Consider the following 26514-nt stretch of genomic DNA (forward strand, 5'->3'; position numbering starts at 1 on the left):
ATTTATAAAAAGTGCTAAATTTTGAGATTTGAGATAAAAAAGTTTTTCTTTTTGAAAAATAATAGCAGAACAAGGTGTTGGGATTCATAGGTTGAAAAAAAATCCAAAATTGATATGAAGATCACCCCAGTGGCACAATCGAGGCAAAGTTTTGGCCTCCAGAAATTTATATATATATATATATATATATACCTGAGCATTTGGTGATCTCAGATTGTGTTCATATCAATAGAATTGGTGACTCATTATTTTGATGAATAATTTCTTCGCACGAAAGAAGATTATGTAAATACTTACTCGAAATCTCGCTTATCAGATTCCATTGTGGAATACACCATTTTTTCTGAGAATTTGGTCATGATATATCTTATCCATGCATAATATCATGAAAAATGGATACAAATGTGTGACTGTTACTTAGTATCAGCAATAAGTCCAAAAAAGTATCTAAAAGGGTGAAATTTATATATTTGCACCATGTCAAAGTAAGGAGCCATGGTATATATGTTTGCAACGAGTATGTATGGCTCAAATTGTTCAACTGTCAAGATTAATGAAAAATTGAAATTAGACTCGTGCGCTTTTATCGTGTTGTGCCATGGGTTTGGGTCGGGCGGGCCGTAGGCCGTGCCATGGGCTTGGACTATCCTAGGTGGGGCTATGGGTCAAGCCTTGGGCTTAGGCTGAACCGGGCTAGAAAGGCCTAGACATTTTTTTTTTACATTTTGATTTTTCTATTTTTTTTTGTTAAGTAAAACTAAAATACTTAACTTTTCTTTTGGGAACAAATTGAAAAAATAAAAAATATCTAACAAAGAAATGAAAAAAAACACTAACCAAAATACAAAATAGTCAATAAATTAGAAAAATAGGAATTTTATTTTATTTAAAATATAAAAAATACAAATTGAAAATAAAAAATTACATTGTTCAAAAAATAACAAATAATTTAAATAAAATTGAAAAAATTACTCCATGTCCTTGACTTTTCATCGGGTGTAGTTGTGTCATTGTCATGTCCTCCTTTGTTTTGTAACTTATCCTCAACATCCAATAAATCTTTAAAGTAATGTCTTTTTCTTATTTCTAATGGAAGAACAAATGTCTGTCCAAGTGGCCAATACCACCCTTGCTACTAGTGTTAAAATCAATCTTATATTTTTGGCAAATGGCTCTTTTCCCCTTCCCCTCAATCTCTTTATTTTAAATATTTTCCAAATCAAGCTAATGAACTTAATGTTGGGGAATTGGTTTTGGGAGGAGGAATTGACCATTTTTTTAGTTCTAAAAATTAAAAAATAATTTAGTTTCACTTATTTGAATGACCGGATTACCAATTTAGAATCTCAACTTGATTTTAACGGTTGAAGTCTCAAAGCCTCCTAAAATTTCAAATGCATGACAATATAAAATTGTATGAAATAACTAAGAATATGGGAATTGGAAAGAGAATTGTTGAATTGGTGTAATGAGAATTGCTCAAATACCTTAAAAGCTAGCGTTATTAAGAGGGTACTTTAGTTATTATAAATTCTTTATCACTTTACCTAAATGCCCCCAAAGTCCCAAAGTAGCTATTATATGGGATATATCTATTGGAGGAGCATTATTGTCTTTTTCTTTTCCCCAAAACCAAAATACATAAATACCTCCTTAATCCTTGCTTATAACTGTTGATTGAGGGGTATTTTCGTAGAAGGATCTATATCACTTGTTTGGATTGTGCTGGCACGCAGGCCGTGAGTGGCACAATACGTGTACTGGCCCATTGACCTAAAACCCCTAACCCAACATAATTCATACAATTGTACCATCGTGCGAGGCCGGTCCAAAATTCTACTGGCGGTGCCGAGTCGCGAGTGGCCCAACCCAATTTACACTTGTAGTTCCAGAGATAATCCATCCTCAAACCCATGACCCCTCAAATGTCCTTGATAAACCAGAAAAGAGCTCCCTTCAAAAATCAATAACCTAAAAAAAATAGAACTTACAAAACCCTAGAAAGGGAAAAATGGAGGAATCGAAGAAAAACAAGAAGAGGAAGAGATTAGATGTCAAGATGGAGATTTTTCATCAACATCCAGACAAGATCCCTCCTTTGGTAGGTTATTTCCCTTCTGGTTTTAACCCAAAGAGGTCAGAAGAGGAAGAGTCTACTAAGGTCAGGGTTTACAGCAACAAGAACAGGCCAAATCGATTGCAGCTCGTCGTAAGCCCGAATAGTTCGAAGGTTGAGTTTGTGGGTACGAGTTATTCGAGTGAAGCTGCTGCCGCCCAGGTCTGTACCTATGCTCTTGGGGTTCTTGATAAAGAGACTCAAACGCTGAAGATTGTTCCAATTGCCTCCAATAAGGTAACCCTTCTTTCAGCTTTTTATATCCCAACCCAATTAGTATTCTTTAATATATTCTTTGGGGGTTTTGATGGGTTTTATTTGTTTATTTATTTTGGTAGAAATGGGTTTTCGCTTTTGTGGGTTATTCTTTGTGAAATTTTGATGGGTTTTTATCATTAGTTTTTAAAATTTTAGCGTTAAAATACGTCTGAATTATTGATTTTTTCTTTTTCTTTTTTTTTTTATTTGAAATGGTTCAGTAATAAGTCATCTCTTCCTTCACTTACATATTTGAATGCAACAAGCGTTTTTCTTCTGAAGGTTACTTTATCTGGGTTTTATGGGTCAACATTTTGTTTTTAAATGCATTTATTTTTTTTTTTTCTGATTAGTTTCTAAGTGGTCTTATGCTCGTCTTTTCTGTTATTTATTGTTTATATTTCTTAAATTATTTTACTTCAACCGCACCTGCATTATTGATTGAATTATGTTGGCGAGGGCATGATTAAATTGCTGATATTGCGAGAAAGAACATGTCTGTTGATTTTCTGTTTTAAAAAAAGCTATCTGTTGGTTGTATTGTGCTCATAAAGTTTAATCTTCTACAGATTCTTCTTGTTAAAGAATTGGTATAAGGACATAACACTGAGTTTTGGTTGTGCATGTAAGTAGATATAAATGTATCTACAGCTCCACTCCTGTATATAATGAAAGGTTCTTGGTCTCATATTCGTTTAGTTCTGAAGAATTCTCAACATGAACCTTGGTTTTTTTTTTTTTTTTTTTTTTCTTTCTTTCTTTATTATTTCTTTTGAAGGGCTACACAACTGGGGTAGCCCATACCCCCAACCCAGGTGAAAGCGGGATTCCATCCCAAGTCTCTACTACAGCCAGTAGGAGACCTTACCAACCCGCTGGTTGGCACCTTGCCATGATCCTTGGTTTTCTGGTTAATCATTCTAGTTACATTTTGATCTGAATGTGGTTTCAGATCTTCAGGTTGGAACCAAGGGTTGGAGGGTCAGAAGTTAGTGATAAGGAACCTCGTGGAGAGTTACAGGAAGAAGATCTTACAGCAGAACAGAAAGCAGATAAGATAAGGGACTTGACCAATCTCTATGGAACAAAGAAATCAATAAGCCGGGTATGTCTCTATTTTCCTTTCAAATTCCTCGAGATAAACTCCTTTCAGGCTAATGGATGAAGTCCAATTAAGAGTAGAGCTTTGAGGGCATGTATTAAATATGATAGATAGGGCTGGCATCTCTGGTCACTACTGTCTTTGCAGCAGAATCCATTATCCTGGCAAAGGCTGCAATTAGTTCAAGGTTGTTGAGACTTCAGAACAAATCAAGGGTTGGGATTCACATGGATCAACTGCATAGGTAGTTGCGACTAGCAACCATGGAGTTGTTGGATCCATGATGCTATCTTTCTTTCTAGATAATTACCCTTTATTGATTGTTCAAGAGTTGCCACTTGAATAGATTTTACTTTACATGTAAACATTCAATGCAAACATTTGTATTCTTGCATTTTTCCTTGCAATGTATACTGCAGTATGCATGGTTATAAAGTATTCCTGATATTTTATTTTAAATGCCAGATATTTTAAGTTGCACCTTGGTGTTTGTTTTATAATGGCTGAATCCATGTTGAGTTGATTGCTATACTCCAAAATATTTTATTACATAAAATTTATCCTCTAAAAGAGAAATAACTCATACTTAATCTGTTGTCAAACAGGCCCCTAGTTAGCATTTCTTGTTTCATGAAATTCTGTTTTGCGTATAAAGTACTACTATGTGTTGTTTTGACTTGAGGGTTTTCTTTTCCTGTATCCAAGAGTATTGGCATGTTTCCTCGTAAAAGTGCCTAGAGAGCTTTGACAGGATGATTATGGCCATGCCATAAAAGCCTTGAAAACAAGTCCTGACCAGGACTTGGTATTGACATACGGGAAGCAATGACAATACCTGCAGGAGGAGAATGTGTTATCCATAGATTTGTTGGCTATAATCATCATGTCAACTGTCAAGGCTTTTATTAATCTAGAGGGCCTCTTTAGGTAGATGCTGAACCCCAACCACAGACACGTACTGTGTAAACCCAGAGAAAAGGCGGGTTGCTTATTGGGGTCTTCCACGACTACCAAGTAATTTTTCAGTACCTACTCAATTCAACTCAACCATGCCTTGTCCTAACTATATGGAATTCTTCTTTTTCATATTTCATGTCATGTATTGTTCAGAGAATTTCGATTGACATAAAACCAATATTGAACATTTCAGGCTAAGAAAATGGAGTCCCTGAAACAAAAAGAAGATCCCATTAGCCAGGATGCCGTGGACAAGAAAATTGAGGGCTTTGTTATAAATAAGGATGCTCTGGAAACTGCTGCTGTGTATACTGCTCGGAATGTTCCACCTCATGATCCTACTGCCACCACCCCAGACAAAGCCTATCCATTGAACAAAATTATTTTCAAAGGAGAGTGGGACTACCTTCTAGATGTTCTGGAACTCCTGCAGAGTGGGGCTACAGTTTCATCAGATGCTTATCCAAGTTTTGTTTGCAATCGGATTTATAAACTAGAGGAAATCCAGGTAAATTTTTTAATGGGTGAAAGCTACCGCTACAATAAAATGTTATTTTACTGTGTCACTATCATTGTACAGCATAAATTGATGTCATTACATCAAGCCCCAAAGATCCTCATTACTTGATTAACCAATCTTTTAATCAGACTTGCCCCAAAATTGGCATCAACTACATTTATCACATCATTTAGTGAACTATTGGTTCATATTCTTCTTGCCATCTAAATATAGTAGAGTTCATGGTTGATGATCTTATGGATGGAAAATTAAAGCCATTAAATCCAGATGATTCTTGAGCATATCTGAATCCAATCATAGATGATCAGGCTTCGTTGATTATCTTAACTAAATGTCATTTGAGATCTGCATTAGGAAAATCTAATATTGGGTCCTCTCCACTATAAGTTTGCCATATGTGCAGCATGGCCCCGATGGAGGTGAATACTCTATCAATAGTGTACCTTTCTAAGATGAAAAAAATGAATGGATAAAACCTTTTTTCTCTTCTTCTTTCTTGCTTGATCTGCTCATGGATGGGTGTTTACCAGAATAACATGCTTTCTATATTCAATCTTTTGCAGGATGAGATGGAAAAGAAGAGGCTTGCTTGCATATTATCATATATTGCTCATCTCATAAAGTTCAAGGATCAACGATCTGTTGATGGCGCTTCTTCTGCAAAGTACCATAAATTTCCGCCCATCATACTTCAGAAGTTTTCGACATTGTTTGCAAATTCTGAAACTTACAGGCTAGCAGATGATAAGCAAGATCTTCTCATCAGCTATGTCTTGGTGCTCACTCTCTTTGTAGATAAGTTCAGCACCGATATGTCTGATATCGCCAAGGACTTGAGGATGACGCCCGTGTCCTTGAGACTTCATTATCAGAATTTGGGCTGTAAGCTATCACGTGTTGACAAGTTATTAATGGTCACTCTTCCTGTTCCTCTCCAATTCCCGAAACCAAGGACACAGAGGCGGCGAAGGTAGAAATGCTACTATTTAAGTCCATCCATGGGTCCTATTTATTTGTTTTCAGAAATGATTCTGTGCTCAATACACAGATCAAGAGTCCTATTTATGTCCATCCATGGATCGAGGACGTTCAAACCGAAACCGATTTATATTGGGAATATATTTGGTTGGGAATGGACAAACTGTGAGAGAGTACATGTAGCACCGAAATCGAGGATTTTGGAACTGATTTCTGATATGTTTAAGGTTTGTGTTGAGACTATGTATTCAATTGATATACAATGGGCGTACTCTCAAGATCGGTCAGCATGTGGCATTGGTATCAGCTGATCTACATTGGTGGGATAGGGTCAACAGTATCAAGATGTGTACCGGTTGATACGGACGGATACAAGTTGGATATGGTAGAATTTTTCTACTTGTTCAAGCAAACTTTATAACTTTTGAATTTTGTTTTATCTTCAGTAAAATGCCTCGATTTTGAATTTTGCATCTTCGCTCCATAAGAGTTTTATCTGCATTAACGCCTTAAATCTTACATTGAAAACAGAACAAATTCATTGGAATCAAGAGAAGAAAAGATTTTTTGTTGGATTTGATATTGTGATAATTTTCAGTATGTCTAATTATTTTTTGGCGTTTGAAAATTCAAGGAAATAATACTGTTTTTGGTGAAAAACGATATTCATTAAGGCCAGTGAGCTAAATCAAACACTGAAATGAAGCCAGAAGCTCGGTCACTTGCTTACGTGAAGAAATTGAGCACACATGAAAATGGAACAAGCCATCGTTTGAAAGAAAAGACAGAACATCATATTCATATCAATCGACCTTGGTTTTTATCGTTAAGTCCACCACATAAATTTTAGTACACTTTGTACGGTTGGAATAAGTGGGGGAATAAATCAAAATGCAAGAGGGTAGGGGTGTCAATGGACCGGTTTCGGGTTGGACACTGTCCGAATCAAAAGTGATATGGACGGATTGGATAGTCCTAAAAATGATATGGACGCGGGTCGGTCCAAACATGAATAGTCTATTTATAAATGGACCGAAAGTGGACAAAGCCACTAGTTCGAATGGTCCGTTCAATGTTCATTTTCATTTGAACCTAGAAGCATCTAGTGTGGAAGCTTTTGAAGGCTAGTGTTCAGTGCCTCTGTGCCTCCATCGCTCCACCCTCAATCTCTCCGGCAGACGGTAGTATTTCGTTTGATCAACTGATTTTGTTATTTCACCATGCCTGATGTCAAGTGCTCTCTCTCTCTGTCTCTCTCTCTCTCTTTCCCCTACATTTGAGCCATTGTCACTTGCATGAAGTATACTTTGTTCCGGTGGAGGAGAAGGCCCCATCCTTGCCGAGAGAGGATTATTCGAAGCCATTAATCTTCCACGACGGACGGGCGGTGGCAAGGCCTACACCATTAAACGTGTCGGCAGTGCTACTTTGGGTACCTATGGGAGTCATTCTAGCCAAATGCATGATTCAATTAAAAGAGTGATAGATTTATTCAGATTTTTTTCTTTTATTTTCTTTTATTATTATTATTATTTTTTGTTTTAGAAAGCCAAATGCATGATTCATTGTATAGAAACTCATGATATGAAAAATGGGGGTTTCGTAAGGGAAATGTTATTTATTTATTTTTTCTTTCTGTTTGTTTAGTTCAGTATGTACTGACAGCTACGTTGAGAGGGGTTTATGAAGATTTATTATCTCCTAGTAAATAGGGATACATATCGTATGATATGCACTGATACATTGTGATATTTTAAACATTTGCCCAACAGTATTCACAATTATCTAATGACCCTGTACATATATTTAACTATTGTTTGAGATTACCAGGTTTTGATCATTTGTTGGGCTTTCTATTTCTTTTAGGACAATAAATTAGGTTGGATATGTAATTGGAAAACCCACTTCACTGATTGGACCATGAACAATAAATTTGTTTTTTAACATACCTAACAAAAAAATATCATCACTGATTAGATTTTAAGGTTTTTTTTGCCTAAAATAATTGATTTTCCTGTTTATATTCTGGCCTTTGATGCCTATACTTTCAGATGTTAAATTTGTTTTTTCAATTTGGGATTTTTACTCTTTCATTTTAAGTGAAGTCTATGCATATGATGTCTTACACTTGATCTCTAAGGTAAGTTCATGTGTTGACAAGTACATAGAATAGAAAAAAGCTCTGAAGGGTTGCTCTCATTTGAGAGCCTGTGGAAGTAGATATCAGCCATGTGATGGTATATGAGGGATTGGCTGCAGTGGACTACTATGTCAAATTCTACAAGCCAGAGTTATAAAAGACATGAAAAGATATTAATGGGAGTTTGGAGACCATACAAACGTAGGTAAAAAACACTAAAGCACCCGGCACAAATATTCCTGCATGATCCAAATATGCTCCCTAACATGGAGGAACATTTTACTTGTTTTTTCTGTTTTTCCCTTTGATCGATTGCAGAGCACATTTTTGTTTTTGTTGTATCTTAAGGTCTGTTATTTGGGGTGTTTAAATAAAAGTTAACCCCACCTTACTTTGATATTTCAGATAGAATTGACAGAATCTTCATCACCCCTTCACTGTCACTGCTACTGCTCCCACTCCCGCTCCCACTCTCACTGCTGTTCTCACTGCTCCCACTTGAAGTTGAAGTCTGCTCATCTCTTTCTTCAGCATTCACCTGAGCCCTGAAGGCCTCTGCGGCATTAGGGCCCTTTTCTGCCTCATCATCACTGACATTGAGGGTTGGAATCTCTAAAGGTAATTCCCCAGAAAAATTGTTCTGATAGACATAGAGATATCCAATCTCTGGTGGAATTATCCCTGACAAAGAGTTCTCATTGAGGTAAAGTAGCTCCAGTTTAGTTAGTAATCCAAAGGAAGAAGGGATCTGATCTGTTAATTTATTACCCAGAGCTGCCAAGAATCTTAAGCCACTGCAATTGCCCAAGCCTGATGGTATTTCTCCATCAAATTGATTGTAAGTCAAGACCAACTCCTGCAAATTCCTGCAACTACCTGAACCCCCCAACTTTATCTTGCCTTCAAGTCTGTTCGAACTGACATCCAAATAAGCAAGGAACTGAAGATTGTTTAGGCTCTCAGGCAAAACTTCAACTAACTGGTTCTCAGTAAGATAGAGTTCTTCCAATTTAGTACATTCCCAATAGATTTTGGTATCATCCCTGATAATTGATTACTATAAAGCCACAGAGATGAGAAGGTTTATTGAGATGTTAATGGTAGTGACCCACAACTGAACTGGCAGATGATGCAGTAAACTGCTTGTATGAAATGGAATCATATCCTTTTATGTTGATTTTTAATGGCTTTCAAATCAGATCAGATGACGTAGTAAACTGCTTTTGTGAAATGAAATCATAACATTTTATGTTGATTTTTAAGTAGGGAAAACATTTAATTTGGACCGGATTGAGTCCAATCCGGTCCATTTGCATTTCAATTGGACTGGACTGGATCCGGTTTGTATAGGATTTGGACCGGATTTGGTCCAGTCCATTTGTAAATGAACCAAATCCAGTCCAATTGATAACCCTACAAGAGGGTAGTGAATCATAAACCCACCCGTTTATCACTTCATTCAATTCAATTCAATTCAGGGTGGGTGGCTACAACGATACATGGAGGGTCGTGATTCATTCACAACTTTAGCCCTAGGCTACTCCAATGGGAGTAGCTGATTTTTGAGCATTTCCTTTTGACCTCGACTACAATCCAGTTCAGATTTCGTCCCTGAATTGGTCCTCACAAGGGACAACCCTTGCAGGCACCGCACATCAAGAACATATACGTACTTGTATTCTTCTTTTCATGAGATATTTCCAATACAAGGCTCCAACAAGGGCAATGAGATGGGTGTGTGACCTGTAAGGCTGCGTTTGTTTGTGATACAAATGCTGAACCGGGGTATTTATGTACTCCGGTTCATGTTTGCAATACATAGATGCATTGATTATGAGCGTAAAAATGTTTTTTTTCTGACAGGTTTGTATTGTTTGAAGAGTGCATTACTGCATCGATTTTTCGGATGCAATCTTGCTCTCTCCAATTGACGATGTAATTAGGGTATGTATTTGTGTTGTTCGGCTGAAGAAAATATAGCCGTTTGGTTGACGGGTGAGAGCCTTCCAATGGTAACTTTGTCACCCCCATCTCCGACCATGGCATGGTTGTCGGTGGTCGGCGATCAGTAGATGTTAATCTCCTCTTGTGTTTAAACTGATTTTGTTTTGCTATTTTCATGTTTAGATCTCGTCTGGGTTGCGGGGTTCCTGCCGATCTTCATTTGGGTCATCAGTGGTTGGGGTTCATGTCGATTTTCATGTCCGATTTTCATCTAGGTTGAAGTCTTCCCTTCAAGATCTAAACAAGGTAATAGTAGATCTGACTTGAGCTTCACAGATCTGATGTATAAACCCATCATCGCCCATACACACACAGATCTGGTTTGTTGCTTCGACTAATAAGTTTTTTTTTTTTCCTTTTTTGTTGCTTCTTTCTCAGATCTAGACAAGTTTACACATCTTCTGCTTTGTCTTCAACAATCGAGTATGTGCACGGTGAAAGTTATTCTTCTTGTTTGTTACTCTTCTTCTTAATTAATCGTTTTTTATTGTTATCCTTCTTGTTTGATACTATTGTTTGATCAAGACCTCTTATTGTTACTCTTCTTGTTTGTAATCTTCTTCTTAGTTAAAATGAATTTCTTGTTTGTAATCTTCTTCTTAGTTAAAATGAATTTCTTGTTTGTAATCTTCTTCTTAGTTAAAATGAATTTCAGTTTCTTTAAACAGTAGAGTAAATATACTGCTCTAGTCTTGAGTTCCCATTAACCAACTTCCCCCCAGAAAATGAAAAGAAGAATAATTTTGCAAGAGGTTCAACCTATATAAAAGAGAAACGAACCTGCTAAATTTTGCAAATGGCAGTGTTGTTAGAACCCCAAAAAAGGATACAATAATACATACATTTCTCTTGCCAACTGAAGCAAATTTTAGCCCAAAATCATTTTCCACATGTTGATGATCAGCCCTTCTATTTGGAAATTTCATATTCAGATTTGTTGAGAAATGCCAACACAAGTTGGAGTTTAGGGCTTATAAGGATTAGTGGATCAAATACACCATTAATTGAGAATCCCCTGTACGTAATTAAGAACTGCCTGTCAAAATACAGGCAGGTGCAACCTGGACGGGCTAGGGTTGTGGGTAAACCCGAGTTTCAACCCACCCTGGTCACAAGTAACTAACCAAATTCATGTGGTGGTTAGCTATATGGGTTTAGTTTACCATAAAGACAGTTTTTTTTTTTTTTTTGGTGTGTGTGTGTGTTGTGTTACAAGTAACTTAACCATCCAGATGCCTAATTCTAGTGTTTTAGCCAAGTTGTTAGAATTTAATGCACAATAATTGCCAAAAAAGTACAAAACAACACAAGGAGCAGCAATTTTAGAAAACTACATGCTCCATCCCAATTTTTACATTTCCTTCCAAAGCTAAAAAGAAAAAGAAAGTAAAAAAAAAAAAAACTTGAAACCCACCAAGATCTGATAAAAGACTAAGAAAACATGTTTTTAGATTTGCAAATCTGTAATCTTTTTTTTTTCTTTCTATTTCCTCCCTTGAGTAACAATATAGAATTATACTGTTGGAACTCTGAGAAATTATGCTGCAAGAACAAGTTCTGTTCAGGAGATGCAGGCCCAATCTCTTCCTCCAAACACCTAAACCCATCACCAGCACCCCCATTACCCAAGTTTTTGGCTTCCATATTCTTCCCATCAATGTCTGCATCTGAAACTGAAGACTTCCTCCTTTGGGATGAGGCAACACTTGGAAATGTGATCCAGGAAGGAGCTATAAACTCAAACCTTTGATCTTGATCAGCTTCGATTGCATTTGCATCTGAGCCTGATCAGTTTGAAGACCTCTGCGATTACTTCTAATGCAGCCTACTACTACCCAAGACCACCTCCACTTTTTTCTTACATTCATTCAAACTGTGACAAGTACGTGTTAAAAAATAAAATAAATAAAACCTATACATATGAGGAATACACATGTGATAGAACATCCATCACTGATTAAAAGAAAATTTAAGAGAGAACCTAGATGAGAACACTACTTCTGAGTTCTTACCGGCCTCATTAGGAATTGAATGAAGAATCTTGGTCTTCAATTCAGTCCTGATTAGTAGGGCCAGTATTGGTTTTACCTGTTCTGGTTTTGTTAAACCCAATGCAAATACATAGCAGATGACAAAGATACCTCCCACTATTCTATATGTTTCTTCTCATGGTTTACCTATAGTAATTCAAGATGTCTATATTTGTCATTTTATGACATACATGAGAAGAGAACAGAAATTTAGCAGGTTTATTGTCAAGTTATCAATAGAGATATTTTGCAGCATTTGGTAAATAGGAAGTGAAATGAAGTGATCTTTGATCCATATAAAAGAGAAGGAAATAGGAGGAAGGTCATTTGTTTGGAAGTATGTGGTAGAGGCAGGAAGATTATTTCCTCTCTACTTTATAAGAGGGGGGCTAGCTACTAACTAATACAAGTGAATGGACTAGATCTAGGAGACGAGGGTTCAAAGAATCACACAATCCACTAAGGAGCCCTACTAATAACATAAATGGGAGGTTATCCCTAAAACAATGATCAGTTTCCTTTCAGTATTGAAGCATCACAAAGTTCCTTTTCCTGCATTATCTTGTTACTTGGATACCCAAAGGAATGGCACCGAATCATTAAATGAAATCAATTCAAGTTAAACACCCATAATAAATGTCAAAATGAAACCTGGTTAGCTTTGTGTGTGTGTATATGGATTCTTTTACATGTGGAATTCTAACAGAATGATGAAGTTGGGTCATTGGGTCTAATCCAAGCCACTTTGATGTTATTTCCAAGTCCCATATAATTTCCAACTAATTTCTACTTTTTACATTATGTCCATATAACACAAAATTCATGTTTAAACTAGGATAAAATGAAGTACCAAATTTGACACCCAATTTGTTTTTATATTGTCTTATAATGGCATGTTGTCTCATGACATTATTTTGACTTGTCAGTCAAGCATGAGGGTAACACATGACATTGTGGCCAAGCATAGACGAATCAGTGCAACATTAGTGTCATTATAACATATCTTGCGGTGGTTGTCATCGTCAAACAGTATACTGAATCTATGAGTCGAAGGGTGCAGGAGGTCAGAAGCCTAGGGAAGGGAGTGTTTCTTAACACCGTATTTAATAGTGAGGCATCCTGCTTATCTCAAATTAGGATGAGAAAGCCATGTTTTGATTCCCTCTGTCATTTACTTGTGACACATAGTGGACTTCGGCCAACCATTAATCTATCTGTCGAAGAGCAAGTTGTAATGTTTTTGCACACTATATAGGACATAAAGAAGGGAATAGTGTCATACATGTTACCTTCGGGCGTTCACAAGAGGCTGAAAGTCGGTATTTCCACAAAGTCTCGTGTGTTGTACTTAGATTGTACCTTTTGTTGGTTATACAACCAACTAAAGAACAAGTATCACCGGAGATTAGGAATGATTCCCGATTTATGCCATATTTTAAGGTATGTAACAAATTTTTACGCTTTTTTTCCTTAAAATCTCTCTAAACCATGAAATTAACATAGTTTAGTTAAATGTAGGACTATGTAGGTGCAATTAATGGGACCCATATCCCATGCAAAGTGACTATTGAGGAGCAAGACAAGTTTCGTGGTAGTAAGGGAAAAACAACACAAAATGTAATGGCTACAATGACATTTGATTTAAAATTCATTTATGTATTGGCTGGGTGGGAAGGTTCGACCACTGATCTCACAATGCTCTATGATTCCCTACGAAGGGAATGCAAACTCCAAGTCCTAGAAGGTAATTTAAATTGATGCTTCATCCTTTCTAATACTCGAGTAGTGGACTCCATTGTCTTAACTAATTGCTTATTACCAATGATCACTCAATGCAATATAGGAAAATACTACTTAATAGATGTCGGATACAGAAACATTCCAGGCTTCCGAGGCACTAGATACCTCCTCAATGAAGCGAAGGCGATTGTTAGTCCCCTATGGAGATTTTCAACCACAGACATTCATCATTGAGAAATGTAGTGGAATGTGCTTTTGGTGTTTCGAAGAAGTGTTGGGCAATCCTTGATGCAACACAACATTGTGACTGACACGTAGGTCAAGATTGTTAAAGCTTATTGTGTGCTTCACAACCATATCATAGGAGTTGATCCACATGACCAATACACCCGAGAAGGGATCCATGAGGCGGACAAGAAAAATACATCCGACGGGGATGAATTTGTGGATGAAAGAGCTAATGTAGATTCTCTTGCATTAAGCTTGCAAAGAAATGAACTAGGAAGGTGGTCCACATTTAGGGACCAAATTGGGTTAGACATGTTCCGAGACTGGAGGAGATTGCGAAGAAGATTAGGAGTTGTAGTATTTGGATTAATTACTCATCATTTAGAACCAATTTGTACTAATTGTAGTTTTAAATGTTTAAAACCTCAAAGCTATTTGTTTTATTAGATATTCATGACTTGTTATAGACATTTTGATATATCAGCAATATTTTTTAAACACTTTATTTTTGTATTGTACATGTTTAATTTTATGTTGTTGATTACTAGAGGTATTTTCAATATTTCTTTATGATATTGTATGCACATGTTTATATGTTACTTATTTAATGCATGAAATGGAATACTTTGGTAGGGATGGTCTTTAGTAGAGATACAACAAGAACATCTATTAATAATAGGAAAGATGGCAATAAGGGAAATGGTGTGTTGTCTGTCTCTCAAACTATGTCCAACAAGGGTGATCGAAATTGACAAGTAAGATCGAATGATGCCATGGATAAGGCATTGATTGAACTACTTGCTGATCAAATAGCATTGGGAAACAAAATTGATAAGGGATTTCGGACATCTGCATACACATCAGTATGCAAGGAGATGATTGCCATTTCAATATTGATATGAGAACACCCCATATTAAGAGTAGAATGAGTATATTAAAACCCATATGCATGGAAGCCAAGAAGTTGCTCGGGACTAGTGGCTTTGGTTGGAATGAATCCAAGAATCAAATCATAGTTGACCTAGTTGTTTGGGATGATTACATCAAGGTAAATGCGGTTAATTTGGTTTTTTTAATTAATATTTAAAAATTACTAACTGGTCATGATGCCATCTACAGTGCAGGCCAATCCACTTGCACTGTGTGTTAAAGGCAGAGTGGTGGAGATGTTTGAGGAGATGCAAATAGTTCTGGGAAATGATGAGCCTACAAGTGACAAGGCTATGGTAGGGTTTGAGTCAATAACTAAGTGTAATGTTGATGTTGATGGTGCTAAAGAGGATGACCCAGAGATCAATGATGATGCAACGACCCCACTGATTGTTGATGGATTTATTTGTGAAGATGGTACTCAATCAATCTCCAACAATAATCGTAGGGTAGTTTCCTCAAGCTAAAAAAAAAGTGCATGGATCAAAACCGAAGCCTAACCAGGACTTTATTGATGCAATTAATAGAATGAATATTATAATGTAAAAAATTGCATATGCACTTACGTTGGAAATTGAGATGGATTTCTTAAACCGTTTATGGAGGAAAGTTATGGACATGGAAGGGTATGACATCCAGGTCCGGAACACTGTCTTTGGGTACCTAGATGAACATGGGAAGGAATCAAATATTTTTCTTGTGAGGGACAAGCCATTTAGGGCTTAGATGGTCATATCCATCATATCTAAGATGATTGGTTTTGGTGGAATGCAGTAGTACCTCTTGGCTTGTTATGAAGTTTAGACAATGGAACTTAACACTTCTACCCTTTTTTGTTATAACCAAATTAGGTTGATGCATTTGCTGATAAAACCTATTAACTAATCGGTGGCAGCTATAGTAGCTATTACAACTCCTTAGAACTTCTATAATGATCCGATATAATGGAAATTTCTTGTTATAACTATTTGTTTGTAGTATATCATCATTTGGTTGTTGCTTGAAATATATGTATAGTTAATTACATTGTTGATGTCTTATACTCACATTAGTTTGTCCTAATGATGAAGTGCATAGGATGAAAAAAATCTTATGTTGTGTTTAAGGGGAGAAAGCCAAGTGTGTATGACTCATGGCCCGAGTGTCAAAAGCAAGTTATTGGGTTCAGGGAGAATTCTTATTGTTCATATAACAATCGAGAAGAAGCTGAAAATGTATATTATAAGTATTGTGAAGTAAAGCTGGATACAACATATTCCTCCGAGAAATTGGTTGTAGGGCCATCCACATCAACAATTAGGCTATATCTGATAAAACGCATCATTGGATTCTTTACTAGGATTGTGGCATGGGGGTTGTTTAATTAGCCAAATCATTTGGAAGGTTATATATATATATATATATATATATGGATTTGTTTTCATCTATTCCTTTTTATCCTTTGTTATCATTATTAGATCACTTATATTTGTTTTTATAGAGGAGGAACCACATTTTGGATTTACAAAAGGTCAATTCTTTATTCATCCATTAAATATCTCATTCCCCCAAATAGAAGCAACATGGATCTGAAAATAGGGTGTGAATCAAAAGATATCATACTTCTGCCATATAAACATATTTTACACAACTGAAAATTTGAAATTCAAATTAATTTTCTGTGAGCTAGTAATTATATTGTATTTTTATAATTGTTTATCGAAAAAATATATAGCATTTCTTGACAATGATTGGATTTGTTTACACACCATGTTGGTTAGAAAAGCAGTATAATATCTAGGAGTAAGACAGCAAGACTGTATTTGAAGCAATAAACTAGAAAAGCCAAAAATAACTTTTTTTATTGGTAAGAGAAACTTTAATTATTATGAAACATATAGATGTGGGAAGATTAGGTATCCCTGTTCTTGGTAAGGTCTAGCCGGATGTTCCAAATTACCACGTCCCCTTATATTTTTTCCACGATAAACTGATAGAAAAACGGTTGTGAACAGTAGTAACAAGATTTGATCTCATTTTTTGAAGGCCCGATAGTACCTTTTGGGCATGTTAGAATCTCTCCAGTATGAATGAAATGTGAAGGGACTGAATAGGAAGGGGAAGGTGATTTAAGCCATGGTTCCTTGTGCCAATATATGGTCTATATGATTGGAGAGGAACTCTATTCTCATATTTTTGAACAGATGAGCAGATATGGAGGAGTGATCATCAACAAAATATGGGTTTCCCCATATACTCGCCTGAGTCATAGCTATCCCACTCTTTATCCTGTCATCATTAAATAAAAAAAAAAAGACAACCTGGCATATACGATTGGAATTCAGAAGCATGAAAGCACAGAGAATCAGAACTAGCTTGAACCAAAATGGCCGAGGATCCGAACCAAAATGAATTATGGGGTGGAGCCCCAGCTTTATCTACCCATCAATCCATCTTCTTAGGCTGGCATCTTACACGACGAAGTTAGAGTTGCATATGAATTCATAAGAATGGATGGTCCAAATTTCATCGAACCTGAACTGGTGGTTATTTGACCAAAAGTTCAGTAGGTAATTAGAGAATTTATGTTTGCTCTCATAGATTGCATCGATGTCAAACAAATGCCAGCAAATTTGTACCCTGATTTACATAAATTCCAAACAAACGAGAAGAATACAAAAACCGGACTAAGATGCGAGCCGACTTGGTATTCATGAACCGACATGAGGGCATATGCAGGGTAAATATTTGCATTTGCATAGAAACAAACGGAGCCTAGGACCAATTTTGTAAAGAAATCCGATGTCTACAACCACAACTTTGATGTACGAAGCAAAAAGGAAACGACACGACGAGATTGCGTGCAAGTAAAAATTCTGCAAGCACTCGAATCCAGCCACACATTGGGACATCTCCCAATGAATTTAACACGTGTATGTGGCTGGATGCTATCAATCCACACAGCTTTTGCTTGCGGAAGATCTGGGCTCCCTCTTACACACTATTATCAATTCAATATCCAAAGCCAAAGGAATGCAACAGACTATTATCTATGTCAGCCTCACCTCACTGGCGTCGACTCATTTGCCACATGTAAACCCAGATTTAGAACTTTGAAATGACAACCTTAGAAAGGGCATATCGTAGTATCCGAAGTGACGACTAAAATCAGTCAAATGTAGATATACAATAAGAGATTTTACTCGGGATAGAAAATGATATCATACACTAAAATACACATCAAACATGTAAACACAAACCACATCTCCAGCAATGTGCCGTATTTAATCACAAGGGATAAGACAGCAGGAAACCGGACTACCCATCAGTGATTAATTTGCAACTATTTACCTTTATTCACTATCCGAAATAAAGTTGGGCTCCTCTCCTTGGCAGAGGTACTCATCACAGATGGATGCAGATCTCCAGTCTTTACGGAGGCGGAGTATGTCCTCCGTGAATGTTGATCCTGCTGATCCAATAAACACACTTGACATAGCACAGATGGTCTTGTCTAGCATAGCTTCAACCTTCAACATTAGAAAAAAAAAAAACAATAAATACCTTTACGATCAAAAGGAATGTATAACAGATGAAAAAACAAATAATAATAAACATAAAAATGAAAATCAATATTCATAAAAAAAAAACAAATATGATGCTTTTCTGACATGCTCGTAGCTGGCATAGTTCAATCATATTTGTTCCTCTACAGTATATGCATCATCGATCTAATTACTGAGGTAACCATCCAATTGCTATCATTTCAGCAGACCATAGTATCTTCTTCTTGCTGATCATTCTTGTTGGGTGTGTTATATGTGGTTAACTAGCACCATTTTAAAACAGCACTTGTAATCCACAAAAACAAGAAATTGTTTCCACAACGCATATGTCCATCACTCTACCTACACTTTCTCAGGTCTGGAAGCCTTGGCAAGTTTTTGATCACTTTATTGAGTTTAAAGCGAAAAATCATCTAACATACTGATTTGCAGATGAAACAAACGTTCCTCAATGAGGGGGGTACATCCAAGTGACATTTAGTTGGACCCTGCCTACCGGAGTAGCAAGGGGATGTGTTTAAAAGGGGCGTTTGAGCTTCGGCTCAGTAGAACTGCTTCTCTGTGGAAGTTTACTGTACTGTTGTAATAATTGATTGATTTTCCTAAATAAACAAATTAGCACTTGCATGCTTTTGAGAAAAAAAGTTGTAGATAAAAACAATCCCATTATTGTTCCCTGAACCACAAATGCATAACATCTATAGAATGACGGTATCCCAAACATTTGGTTCCTTGACCAGGAAAACCATGTATCAAAGATCCAAGAACAGAAAATGTCTTTAAGCTACTAGTACAATTTTGGATGCTTTGGAAAAATAAGGTGGATGGTCAGTAAAGTTGTTCTGAACATTTACATCAAGTCAAAATAACTTGCCATTTATTAACAGTAACCCATCAGATACGTAGTTTTATGGAACAAGAACTGGGTAATTTACTTCTGAACTCCCAAAGTATAAAAGAAACTTAAGCTCACCTGGGAATCTCCCTCAAGTCCATGCCTGTAGAGAAGAGCATCCCATTTTTCAGCTGAATTGCGAGCTGGCCGTTTGACCAGTGGGATGGCCTTCCCATTCAGCCTAATCAGTGATTGCAGTAGATCAGTTTCACTTTCTGCTGCATCTGTGGACAAATAAATTACTGGTACATCGGCCCTTTCCACCACCCGAGTAATGCAATCAGCTGCCTGAGGAATGGAGAAAAAGCAACTAGGCTTCTTTGCATTGCTGACAAGATAAACATGAATTGTCAGAGAAGTACTTTGATACAACCTTTTATTTTTATTTACTTTCTTTTTGACTGGTACTATGTTTTCATTTTCTCCCTTGTGCATATGCAGTATCAGGCCACACTTCATGGTAGGGCTTGCCTCTCCAAACATTAAGAAATTGTATATTTGCCCAGAAGATGATAACTTCATCTGGTGGAAAGATGCTAATAGATAGGCAAACCTACAATTGAAGGTAGAAGGTTGAAGCTACATCATCCATGACAGGGAAACCCTCCATTTCACTAGTTCCCACGTGAAATATCCCCATATTTCCAACATCATTTATAACATGATGTATTTTGCCTTCTGAACTTTGTTGATACAAGCAACTAAAACTATATTACTCATATGCCATATCTAATGTGTTGCGATAGGGGTGTCAATTGGACTGGATTTGGTCCAATCCAATCCAGCCCAATATGAGTCCATTACAGATGGACCAGGTCCAATCCAATTTGATGAATAATCTGGACCATCCAATCTGTCCAAATTGACTTCAATTTAGATTGGTTCCAACCCTAATTTGGTCCATTGACACCTGTATCCTCATCTTCTATTAATGGACCGGATATTGGTTAAATCCTACCCAATCCAATATAAATCCACTATGGATGGATCAGGTCCAATCCAATAAATGCTTTGGACCATTAAGTCTGGAGTGGCCCATTTCAATATATCTTATAGGCCAGTTCAATCTGTCCAAAATGATTTTGATTTGGATGGGGTCCAACCCAAAACCAGTCCATTGACACCCCTAGTTGCTAATATTAGCCATGGTATTGTAACTTGTGAGAATACCTAATAATATGATAAATTTTACAAGCCATCACATCAAATTATAAATATACAAGTATCTTCATCACACTTACATGAATATATATATATATATATTAGAATGTTAAATAAGCTTAGACCTATACACCTATCCACTTGGATTATCACAAAAGCAAATCCACCATACACTATCTACTAGTTTCATTATATTGCAATGACAATATGGATAGGCACATCAGTTTCTTATGCTATCGAACAATGATGAAAGCCAAAGTCCAACACATAAGAAGGATACAAATAATGTCAAATGATTTCACTATTAACTAAGACAGTAGCTCCCTTAATCTAAGTTAACCAGATATAAATTTGGACAGAGAAACAAATATGCCTAATGTGGATAAAACTCTAAATTTCTTGAAATTCAGAAGAAGGATACAAATACAATCTCTCTCTTTTTTTTTTTATCGGTGCAAATACAGTATCCCATTTAGTATGCTAAATACCATAGAGCCATTGCTGATTTTGCCTTAATAGATAGCAATGGCCTTTCTTGGAATTTGGGGTTGAGAGATTTAGAAACTCCTAAGCTTGTTAACATGCTAGAGGTCCTAGCATAGGTTTATCTTTGTCCTCCAAGGTTGGATGTGAGGGTATGGAGTCCAAACTCTGGTGGTAGCTAGGGATGATCATGATCATTTCGAGCCCGACCTGTAAGATATTATTTATATATTAAGTATTTACTAATATATATTATATATGTTATAAAAATTATTAGTGACTTAGGCCCAAAGCCCTGCCCAGGCCCTGGCCCAGGCTATAGCCCTCATGTCAAGCTAAGTCCAGCCCAGCCCATGATCACCCCTAGTGGGTATTCATGTGCTTTCTGCTTTAAATCTCTTTGCTAGACCATTGTGACACACCTTTTCCCTGTTAAAACCTTATGGACTGGTCCAGCCCCTTCAAAGGTGAAGGTTTTTTTTATTGAAGACAGCCAATTCCAGTGAGAGGCTTCAAACTTCAAAGGAAATAGAAAACTAGGTAGTTTTCTCCTAGTTGCTACTCAGGTATGGAACCACTTCTTCCTTATCTTTGGGGATAGAACCATCAAATGTCAATGGATCTTTTCTCCATAAGCTTTTTTTTTTTTTTATCAGTGTCTCTTCTCCATAAGCTTAGTTCATGTCACAGAAAGAGGCAAAAGAAACTGTGGCATTATACAGAGGCAGATTTTTATGGAATCTGTGGTGGGAGAGGAATGATAAAATCTTTGAACACAAAGAACAGAGGCGAATTCCATGATAGATCCACCATGATAAGAATAGCAATGTTGAGCCTCAGTGTGTGTGATAAATCTAAGGTGTTACCATGGATGAACTGTTTAGAGATTGGAAGATTGTGGTGAGTTAACAATTTAGAGAGCAACAAATGCAAGTGGAACTGAGGGAGCCTAAACTGGGTAGATCGAAACTCAACTCCAATGGTTGCAGCATAGGCAACCCAGGGGCCATAGGAATTTGTGGAGTGGTGAGAGATAATAAAAGAAAAATTCTTCTTAGCCTCTAAAGCCCAGTTGGGCAAGGTATTTATTTAAGGCAGAGCTCCTGGCCCTTATCCAAGGTTTAAAGTAGTCTCCATGCATTGATGGACAGATCCAATAGTAGAAGGGGACTGCCAGTAAATATCTTGGCCGAGAGCAGAAGGTGAAATTCCTTGGATCTTTAAGCCCTTGATTAGACAGGCACAAGCACTAAGCAACATTTTGAAATTTGAACAGATCATACAAGAGGGTGCCTAGGACTGCAAATCTCTTGGCTGATACTTTAGCAAAGGAAGAGACAAACAACAGAGAGGTTTGAAAGGGGAACACCTGCACTGGGACTGAATGTGAAAAGTTTAATTTTTATAATATTGATGTACTCAAGGACGGCCTTGTATCTCTACCGGTTATCCTTAAAAGTGTCCATTTTTAAAAACTTTTTTTTTTGAAAAAGGTTGAGTATATTTTTGAGGAAAAGGTAACTTGTATAGTTGTATTAATCAAAAAGGGGAAGTATGTACATGAGAAGATGTAAAAGATAGGGCCATGAAAAAACAAAAACACATGAACCCATACAATTAAAATGGTAATGTATTCACACTATACAAATGATCCTTTCCCAATCCAGATTCAGCTAATCTATCTGCCAATTGATTCAATTCTCTTGGAATCCATCTAAAGCTGCAATTTAAAGAAAATGAAATGTCATGGATCTCAAGAAGGTGAGCAAGCTTCCAAGGAGCTGAGTCCCTGAACTTGGCCCAATTTATAGCATTCCTGAAATCTCTTCTATCACTAGATTTCTGAACTGCTTCTGAGTAGAAATCTGGAGCCCCTCTAGGAGGGCATGGGTTTCAGCACTAGCTGCATCTGAAGCTGTAGCTGGACCTCTAAAAGCCCAAACCAGGCCCCTATCAACTTTGCTGATGATACCACCAATACCAGCAGCAGTAAGACCATCCTGATTTCTCCTAAAACTTCCATCAGACTGTAGGATATAATCTGTCTGTGGCCTGGGAAGAATATGTAACCAGTGATAGGCCACCTCTTTATGCACATCCTCAACTCTAAAACCTAATAGAATACCTTAGAAATAAATAATAATGGTGATAGGGGATCTCCCTGTCTGATCACTCTAGAGCTGAAAAAAGAGCCATAAGATCCCCATTGATAATAACAGAGAACATAGGGGCAGTTACACAAATTTTAAGCTAGCTATGTTATTTAGAACCAAAATTCTTTCTATTAAGAACATAATCTAGGAAATCCCAATTCACATGGCCGTATGCCTTCTCCATGTCCACCTTACAAACAATGCCAAGCACTCCATTTATCAGCCTACAATCCACCAGCTCATTGGCAATCAGAACACTGTCCAATATCTGTTGATCCTCACAAAGGCACCTTGAGAACCGGAGACAACAAACTCCATCACTTTCTTCATTCTATTGGCCAGAACTCTTGCCAAAATGTTGTAGACATTACTTGTAATCTTCAGTATGTAAAAGTGGTTCAGGCTCAAAATGGCCACACATTTTCCTCTTGCTATTCTCTATTAGGTCAAATTTGAAACTAAAAACCTTTGCCATGTGCCCAAACCAGAGGTTTCCCTACTTCGTTGACCAATGCGGGGATAAAGGCTGAGAAAAAGAAACCCAAATGCACTCCTCTCCCTAGGTCTGTTACTTCTTTAAGGCTCCTCAAATCTGCCGTCAGAGTCATGTGGTCTATTTCCAACTTAATAGAATGACTTGGATTGTCCACATCCATAGTGTAACATTTCTAAATATTTCCTAAGATTTTCATGAAATATTTCCATTTCCATGGATATCAATATGAATTATCACTGGAGTATATCTCAATATGTTCCCTATTGCCCAGTGGATCCAATGGGCACCCAATTTGACAGATCATTCCAATCGGCCCCATGATTCCCCAATGAGAAATAGGTGGGGTCATGTAAGGAAACTCCCTACTTGACTTGAATGGGAAATCTCCCCAAGAACAAAAGAAGAGTTTAGCAAGTTTTTCCTGGGTATTGACATTCTGTTATGGTGATTGGGGCTTCTCAAAAATTCAAGGAAGCTTTTTTTTTCCTTTTTTGATCTGTAAGAATTCAAGGAAGTTTCGAACTCTTCTTATAGTAGGGTCCTATACATTATCAACTTCATCAAAATCCAGTAACAACAGCCAATTTGATTTGCAGCCACAGTTAAACTCTAGCATGTTTCAAATTTGGGATCTATCTTCACTACCATTTACAACTATTTAGGATGTAGTAACTGTTATTAAAGGAGGATGCATGTCTCCATAGAGGTAATCTGCACATGGACAACATGGACAAATTTATATGTTTACAACTCGATAGCTTGAATGTGGAATTACTCTGTCCAGCTCCATGCAACTAAGACAAGCAGCTGCAAATACAGTTGAAACCTTAATAATCACATTAGGTCATCATAAACATATAAAGAACACACTTCCAAACTGTTAAGCAAGTAAACTTAACATAATATGATCATCCTATAATATCCCTACGAAATACTTCAAAAAAAAAAAAAGTGCAAGGGCATACCAGAATTTCAAAAATCCATGTCTACGGAAATGGAGTGCTATGAAGTTCTTCCCCAAGAAAGTTTGAATAAACCGCTGTGCTGTTAACATAATCAGACGACTTGGTTCAATTACAGTCTGGCACTTATGAGCAAGCGGACCTCCAGGCTGCATTATCCATTCTTGCTCTACATCGGCAAAAAACACATCTCCAATAGCAAGAACATCATCATTAGCTGAAAAATTTTCCAATACATCATTAAAAGTCCTTTTCTTCGGTTCTTTGATATCCTCTACCCAAGGCGCCTCAAGCTTACCCGTAGTCATCCCCAAAGCTCTTAACTTTTTAATGTGTTCGTCGTCTACATAACAAGGTTGTGGCGATGAGACGTAACAGATAAACCTATCTATGTGCAAGTGGTTCTTCTTCATCTCAGAGAACTCTTCAAAGGAGACGACAACCTTTCTACCAAAACACTTATTTATGTGATCAATATCAAGAACGCGATTGTATTGGTAATCTACTCTGGCGCTCGGAATTACCAAAATGCGACCAAGAACCGCAGCAAAAAACATGTGTTTCTCCAAACAAATCAAATGGTTCGACATCTGCCCAGACACGCAAATTGCAAGCAAGTACTTGTTCCCCTTGGGCTTCCACTCGATCGTTCTCCCCTCCGACTTCGGTTCCACTTTTCGGCACCTATCAAATCCGTAACCACCGAATTCAGGAACCACATTGCCATCTCCCAACTCCGATAAGTTCCCGATTCGGTGGGAAGACAACAGAGCTTCCTGGATTTCTTTATTCAACTTAATCTGATTAACCACTGCATACCTGAAATCCTCGATTGACGGTATAAGATCCTCCATTTGCAATGTCGAATTCGAATTAGCATTTTTAGTTGAATTGGAGATGATATCCAGTGTAGAATTTGGATTAATTACAGAAATTGATCTGGAATGAATGGATGTAGCGTTCCATAGATTCAGAAGCCCTAATTGCTGCTGCTTCAAGAGATACAAAGCCCGCAACTCGGCCTCTCGCATGCGATCAGTTCCGGAGTCAGCTATTTTCATAGTCGATACGCTACGGAACAGGTTACCGAAGTCGACGGAGAAATAAAGAAAGATCAGAGAAAGTATGAGACAGAAAGCGAGGAGGTATCGCTTACTGAAGCGAAGAGGACGAGCAAGTTGGGTCTTTAGGTGGCCGATCTCGAAGGTAGAGCGTTGGGATTTGGTGTCGGTGGGGTCGATTAGGGCTTCGTGGTCGTCGTCCTCGTCGGAGGAAGGAGAGTCTCTATCTCGCTCCATCTGCGGTGGTGGAGAAAGGACGGGAGAAGGGAGAAGGGAGGTGAGGAAGATTGTTTTAAGTGGGTGGTGTGGTTGACAGTGTTAAGAGTGGCAGTGAAATTAAGGTCTTTCGTTCAGAGGCAACACAGAAATTGTTCTATAGTCTGGTTTCAAGTTGTGACTGCCAGCCCGCCCATCTCAGATTCTCAGCTGTGGTTGTTTTTGCTTCCTTTACAAACGAACCCAGGGACAGAGATAAAAGAACAAAGAGTTGTTATGATGTTACCACTTACGATGAGAAAATGATTGTAACACAATTTTCCTTCCTTTCTCATGCAGCGGAACGGCCTCTGCAAGCAAAAGCTTTGAAAGCATAGTAAACCAGCGCCCCAGCCGCAAATTGGGGACATCTATTTACCTTTGAATTTAGTATACGTATAAGGAAGATATTCTTAATGTGCGGCTGGATCATATATGAAGAAAGTGTAGGAGATTCACGCTTGAAATCTCATGTTGTAGATCTAGTGGAAATCAAAATT

General features: G+C 37.3%; 2 protein-coding genes and 1 non-coding gene across 10 annotated transcripts; 2 read left to right on the forward strand and 1 right to left on the reverse strand.

The window, feature by feature from the left end:
- The first annotated feature begins 1745 nt into the window (after nt 1-1745).
- On the forward strand, nt 1746-14573 carry LOC148846710 (DNA binding / DNA-directed RNA polymerase). Of its 8 annotated transcripts, none has more exons than XR_016100632.1 (11): nt 1820-2353; nt 3327-3479; nt 4627-4941; nt 5517-6316; nt 8477-8689; nt 9935-10015; nt 10199-10321; nt 10454-10498; nt 13032-13545; nt 13624-13849; nt 13949-14573. XR_016100632.1 is itself a non-coding variant. In XM_088949202.1 (4 exons), the coding sequence occupies exons 1-4, from the start codon at nt 2012-2014 to the stop codon at nt 5925-5927; spliced, it is 1221 nt and encodes a 406-aa protein (XP_088805328.1). In that variant the 5' UTR covers nt 1746-2011; the 3' UTR covers nt 5928-6404. The 8 variants fall into 8 exon arrangements, 2 of the variants coding, with proteins under 2 accessions (XP_088805328.1, XP_088805329.1); XR_016100634.1 differs by having other exon boundaries at nt 13361-13545; XR_016100635.1 differs by lacking the exon at nt 13032-13545.
- On the forward strand, nt 8051-8126 carry LOC148846711 (small nucleolar RNA snoR101). The gene has a single exon (XR_016101627.1). It is a non-coding gene; the product is annotated as a small nucleolar RNA snoR101 (small nucleolar RNA).
- A 3513-nt stretch (nt 14574-18086) lies between the features above and the next one.
- LOC148846712 (O-fucosyltransferase 36-like) lies at nt 18087-26383 on the reverse strand. The gene is made up of 3 exons (XM_088950666.1): nt 24702-26383; nt 19522-19771; nt 18087-18512 (listed from the first exon to the last, which is right to left on the reverse strand). The coding sequence occupies exons 1-3, from the start codon at nt 25994-25996 to the stop codon at nt 18336-18338; spliced, it is 1722 nt and encodes a 573-aa protein (XP_088806792.1). The 5' UTR covers nt 25997-26383; the 3' UTR covers nt 18087-18335.
- Nucleotides 26384-26514: the final 131 nt, after the last annotated feature.

Source organism: Nelumbo lutea, chromosome 6 (assembly GCF_056320005.1).
Source record: "Nelumbo lutea isolate HS-2025 chromosome 6, American lotus-T2T, whole genome shotgun sequence".
NCBI lineage: Eukaryota > Viridiplantae > Streptophyta > Magnoliopsida > Proteales > Nelumbonaceae > Nelumbo > Nelumbo lutea.